The 6274-nt window shown below is 44.3% G+C and overlaps 1 protein-coding gene across 2 annotated transcripts in view; it reads left to right on the top strand.

The window, feature by feature from the left end:
• The first annotated feature begins 1471 nt into the window (after positions 1 to 1471).
• Positions 1472 to 6274, top strand: part of LOC309544652 (thioredoxin-like) — a 69445-nt gene continuing 64642 nt past the window's right edge. For both annotated transcript variants that reach the window (XM_082243562.1, XM_082243561.1), the window contains exon 1: positions 1472 to 1650. In XM_082243562.1, the coding sequence (XP_082099688.1) occupies positions 1627 to 1650 (24 nt within the window). In that variant the 5' untranslated portion in view covers positions 1472 to 1626. The remainder of the gene's footprint in view (positions 1651 to 6274) is intronic.

Genomic DNA, 6274 nt, shown 5'->3' with positions numbered 1-6274 from the left:
TTTTTCCTGAAAAAGAATTGGAGGGTTTAATTTTTCTTTTTTTTATTTACTTACCTTGTTTTTAAAGAAAATATACTTACCTTCCTTCCTCTTCCTCCCTCTGAGGCCGCGGCCCGCGCCGTCACTTCCTGTTTGCATTGACTCCTGGGAGATGAGCGTCATCGCTCCCAGGAGTCAATGCGCCTGCACCAGCCCCGCTCGTCACTTCCGGGGCATGCCCAGAAGCTGTGCAGGGATGATGCGCCTGCACCGAAAGTGACGAGCAGGGCATTCCGGGACTCCGACGTCACCGAAGAGGACACCGAAGTGGACGCTCTGGCTTCAGCTGCCCTCATCTGAGATGGCAACGCTGGACAAGACATTTTCAAGGTAAGTTTTTCTTCTAAAGTGAAACAGGGGACAGTTCAAAGGCTATCATTGCTGAAATGCACTAGCCCTGACTGTCCCGAGGTATTTTTAGGTAACAAAATGTTTTCAGGGTGGAACTCCGCTTTAAAGAGGAAGTAAACACGTTTAAAAAATGTGAAAAAAAAAAAAAAAAAACCTGTAAAGACAAAGGCATAATGAGCTAGAATGCATCGCATACTAGCTCCTTATGAAGTACTTACCTAAAAACGAAGCCCCCTCAGTGCCGACAGGTACGGCCGTCCTACTTCCTGGATCTCGTCCTCTGCCCCTCTGATTGGCCGTGGGCGCGATTACATCACTCCCGCGCATGCGTGTGGGAGCCGCCGTTCACGGCACTGGGATCTGAAGGAAAGGCACGAGTGGCCGTTCCTTCAGAGTGCATGCACCGATGACATCATCGGCTGCATGCAATGTAAATATCTCCTAAACAGTGCAAGTTTAGGAGATATTTATAGCACCTATAGGTAAGCCTTAATGTAGGCTTACTTATAGGAAAATGTAAACAAAAGGGGTTTACGACCTCTTTAAAGAGAACCGGTCACCAAAATTTTATCACATAGGAGACTTTTTGTGCACTTCCTAGACCTTTGTGGTAGTATATAATGCTAATATATACTATATAATAATATATATTATATAATAATATAATAGTGGGTTATATAATATGCAGGCCTAAATTTATTTTATTTATTTTTTGTTGCATGTGTGATATTTGTTAGCACGTGTACAGCAAAAGGTTTAAAAGTGGACTATTCCTCCAAGATTGCAGTGTTTAGGCTTACATATAGTGTAAATCTATACATGAACTTGTGGGAGCATTAGGTCGTGTACACAAAGCAGGGAACCGAACCGATAATAATGTGCCTCGCCCGTCTACACACACAGACCGTTATCCGCATACTGGCAGCCTTCCACGTGCCGCACCTTCTACGTAGGAAATAGGATTTCCTGTAAACCGCCACCCACCCCGAGGAGAGCCATAGCCGCGCCCACATGCCGTATACGCCCCCGTCCTGGTCTCTGCAGCGCCACGCCCCCTTTCGTATCCCTGGCAAGGCCGCTCGCGGTCAAGCGGCCCATTCAGCTCCCGCCTCTCCTTTTCTCATCTGTTCCATTCTCAGCCACGCCCCTCCCCGCCCATTCTCGCTACATAGTGTCGCCGAGGCCGGTTGCTGCCACTTCTCGCGCCTCACACAACCGCTCACGGTAACCGGCACTATGGTCCGACATATCGAGTCTCTGGTAAGGAAAGGGAGGCGCCTTCTATGAGCGTTATCTGGGAGGTATAGAGGAGATAATTCTAGGGAGGGGGGGGGGGGGGGGTGTGAGGGTCCTCCTCTTATTCTCTGTACCCCGTGTGTGTGAGAGAGACCCTTTCCATGGCCCTGTGTGTGTCACGTGACGTGGGGAAGCTTAGCACTTAGTTATAGGAGTGTTATTTGATACAAAATAATGTACTTGTAGCTTTGTGTGTATTGGTTCTGCTCCAAGGGGGTGACATTGTAACACGTGTGCTACAGAGACTTTTGTGATTTGCCTTGTACACATGATCAGATAATTGTACAAAAAAAAAAAATTGTATCCGAATTGATCGCACAATAAGCTGATCATTAGTACACAGCCGATCACAACATTTCCTCCAACAAAATCGGAAGGGACAAACCCAAAAAATGTTGTTGTATGATAGCCTAGCGAACGACAATCGTTTGCAGGGGTCTCCAAACTATGGCCCTCCAGGTGTTCAGGAACTACAATTCCCATCATGCCTGTGAATGTCAGTTTTGCAATGCCTCATGGGATGTGTAGTTCTGCAACAGCTGGAGGGCCATAGTTTGGGAATCCCTGGTTTAATCAGTACAGTATGCATCCGCTAAAAATCGAGACCACACATGACCAAAAATACTAAAAAAACCCGGAAAAAGCCTGGCTGCCATTGTTTTTGTTTTGCACTATCCAATACGTAGGTACGCAACTAGGAAGCTTTTCCAGAATCGTACGAAAAAAAAAAAAAATCATACGTTTTAGTACGCATTTTTGTATTCCATATTAGTATCATGCAACAAAATGCGAACGATAAGTCTTCAGATTATCTGCTCATGTGTACGAGGCATTAGGATGATAGTTCACTATGACTGCAGGTTCATCATGTGTGAGTGATGGGATCCTTTACTAAGAACAGATTGTTACCTATAGTTAGAAATACAGTATCAAAACTGGAGCAGCTGTAGGAACCAATCAGCTTCTAGCTTCAGCTTGTTCAGTTAATCTTTTCGAAAATGAAAGCTAGAAGCTGATTGGCTGTCACGCACAACTGCTCCAGTTTTAGTAAATCCTCCTCCATGTATAAACTACAAGTGTCCAGTGGTGTATTTAGTTTACATCACAGGCAGCGATCTCTATCAGCGCTGTCAATTTTCTCCCCTCTTTTTTTTAGACTCCTTAGAGGAATCTCCATTACCCTAAGGAGATTTGTTTATTCCATGATGGACGCCTGTGATGCAGAGTCCTTCATGACTTTGCATTTCTCAACGTCCATGGATCATGTTAAGTGCTTTCTTAACCCCTTCCCTCCTTAGAACACTGCTGAGCAGATCAAGTCACGGAAGAGTAATTGGATGCAGGCAATAGGTGATCGTCAACTCTAAAGTAAACCTGCAGTAGAGGGAATTGCTAGTTGCCTGGCTCTAAAACTGGGTATTTTTTATTATTATTATAGGTTCTTGTATAGCACCATCAATTTACACAACGCTTTACACATATAATGTACATTCACATCAGTCCCTGCCCTCAAGGAGCTTACAATGAATCTAAGGTCCCTAACTCACATTCATACATACACGGACCAATTTAGACAGGAGCCAATTGGCCTACAAACATGTATAACAAATATGTACAGTGCTCAAAAAAAAAAATGTTAACCCACCAGCATGTCTTTGAGGTGTGGTAGGAAATCAGAGTACCTGGAGGAAACCCATGCAAACACATGGAGAACATGCAAACTCTCCAGGCATGTAGTACTGTGGTTGCAATTTGAACCAATGGCTATACACTACTTCTGCTGGGTTCTCTGCAATCCAGAAGGAAGCAGTGTATAGCTGTGGATTTAGTCCAAACCACAGTACTGCCTGCCTGAAGTTTGCATGTTCTACTGGTGCCTGCATGGGTTTCTTCTGGGTACGCCAGTTTCCTCCCACACTTCAAAGACATGCTGGTATATGAATTGGCTCCGGTCTAAATTGGCCCATGTATATGTATGGCCTCACCGACACAGCTTAGTTCAGAAAAAGCCAGTTGTTCAATTCACTGTCAAAGGAGCCTGTAGTTTGCAAAACCGAGTCCAATCTGATTTAGGCACTGTTCAGGTATTCTGATAGCTGGTGCTGGTTGTCAGAATAAAAGCCTGGCAGGGGGGATTCAGTTGTCCTGGCTGAAGGCATGGATAGAGGAATCTGTTAGATTTCTTTAGTCCAGGCCACATGAGGGAAATCTATACATGTGGCCAGCTTTATGCTGAACACCCCTGGTTTCAGTACATTAAAGTGGTTGTAAACTCTCTATCCTAACTTCAGCTCATTTCAGTCATTATTAAGGCTACTGATTGCTGCCTTTCAAAGTCTCCTTACTTGTTTTTTTCTTCTTGAATTCTGTCCCCCAATGTTTTAGGTCACTGTCGCATGCGCTGTCTTCCTTCGATTCACGGCACGCTCTGTGTGCCGTTCCCCCTTCAACGTCATGCCGTCTCCGAGAGTTCCGTCTCTGCGGCACAGCTTAGAAGACACGCGAGACTGGGCAGTCATTCCCATCTTCCTTGCCATAGTAAGGTAGATTGAGAAAGAGGCATGTAAAATCACAATCGCGCATGCGTGGGATTTCAGCAAGAGAAAACAAGGAAGGGTGGAAATGATGTCCACAGGGGACTCCGAAAACAATACTCAAGATGGTCCAGCCTAATCCCAGAATAAGAATTAAAAAAAAAAAAAAAAAACGACTAAATTACAGTAAGTAAGCGTTTTTGGATACATTAGACTGAGGAATTATTGTAAAAAACATACATATTACATGACATGAAAAGGGCGATACAAAATGCAAAGTTTACTTCCTCTTTAATGTAGATAAGGAGTTATGACTTTTCTGTAACATTTGAGTTCTGAAGGTAAGGAGGAAGTGCTTACCACCTTCTGAAAAGTGATCTGCAGTGGATCAGTTTTCAGAGGGAAATATAACAGGGATTCCTAGGCTTTCAGGAGGCAACCATGCCACCTCCTGAATATCTTTATTTTTTTTTCCCCCCAATCACAAGGGGGTTATGTAGTTAAAATTTGCACAATAAGCTGAGTGTTTGGCTTGCAGTGTGCGCTCACATTGAACTCAGTGGGCGAATTTGACAGGCAATGTTGCATTTGTACAGCCCTGTCAGGTTGTAATGTTAACATTTGGGTGGGCGGCCGGCCAGCGGACAGTAAAACTGCGGCTCAGCTGCCTGTTTTATTGCCACCCATGTGAAGGAACCCGAAGGCCTGGGTCACACCAAAGCATTTTGCAGTGCATTTTCAGTTTTGCAGAAACACACTACAGTTCAGTTAACATGGTTTCCTATGGGTCACGTTCCCATCTGTGTGTTTTCCACTGGTGGTTTTTTATTTTGGAAAGGGTCAGGGACTTTTTTTCCCTGCAGCGGGTTGCGTTTTTGGTTCTGTAGACTTTAATGGAAATGCAGCGGAAAGGCATAAAACTCAGTGCTTTGCGTTTGAGTTTCTGCGGTATTTTTGCTGGTTTTTCATGCAAGACCACTCCCAAAAACTCAACCTCACTTGGAAAAGGCATCAACTGTAGCCTGCATAGGTGTGAACCAGGCGTAAATAAATCTAAGTATTATAGCTGAACTCCAAACAACAAAACCTAAAAAAGCCCTCCTTTGCAGGGAGGCTGCACCCACGCTGCAAGGGATAAATGCTTTTTTTTATGTCTAGGAGACTTGCTAAAGCGCTTTTATTTTTTTTGATCCTTCACTCCAGAACGCTCCTCTTTACCACTAGGCTGGTCCCAGCAACCTCATATTGCCAATGCTCTGGCGATCAAAGGACCTCTGATGCCATCAAAACCAGTGCAAAATCAATAGCCCTGCACTGGATGCTGAGGAACAGTCCACCATCAGAGCATGGAGGAGGGCTGTCTGCTGGAAAACAGAGGTAAAAGTTTCCATCCCCTAGACCAGGCATCCCCAAACTACGGCCCTCCAGCTGTTGTGGAACTACACATCTCATGGGGCATTGTAAAACTCAGACATGACTAGGCATGATGGGAATTGTAGTTCCTGAACCGAAGGGCCATAGTTTGGAGACCCCTGCCCTAGACCTAAATGAGCTGTTAACCCTTGCAGTGCAGGCACAGCCCTGCTGCAAGGGAGGATTTTTTGGTCTCCTGGAGAGCTAGCAGGTTATCCTGACAAATAGGTTTTTAAGAAGGGGGATCTCTAGTGACAGCAACATTGAACACTTCTGAGACTATCCCCCCTGTTGAAAACAGAATTTGGTCCTCAATTGCAAAATTGCCCAGGGTATGCTTTTATTGCAGAAATGATTTACTATATATTTATGTATATTTACTATCTTCAAAAATAAAGGGTTCCTACCTACCTTTTCACAAGTTGCTGAAGTCAAAAGGCAGATGTCAGACAGGTGGCTTTAGCTGGCGATTTGTCAACCTTGAAAAGTGTATAAAGGGTGCGCTGATATAGTGAATTGTGCTGCAACCAAAGATCCAAATTTTGGTTTGGAAATAATTAAAATAGATAGTCTGGTGTGCTAAATAATATTGGTGTCACTTTAAAGTGTCAAAACCAACAAAGTGACAAAGAAACTGAAGG

Source organism: Pelophylax lessonae (genome assembly GCF_965119305.1).
Source record: "Pelophylax lessonae genome assembly, chromosome: 1".
NCBI classification, from domain to species: Eukaryota; Metazoa; Chordata; class Amphibia; order Anura; family Ranidae; genus Pelophylax; species Pelophylax lessonae.
Note: the sequence above shows the minus strand (reverse complement) of the source record. Positions and strands in the feature narration are given on the sequence as shown.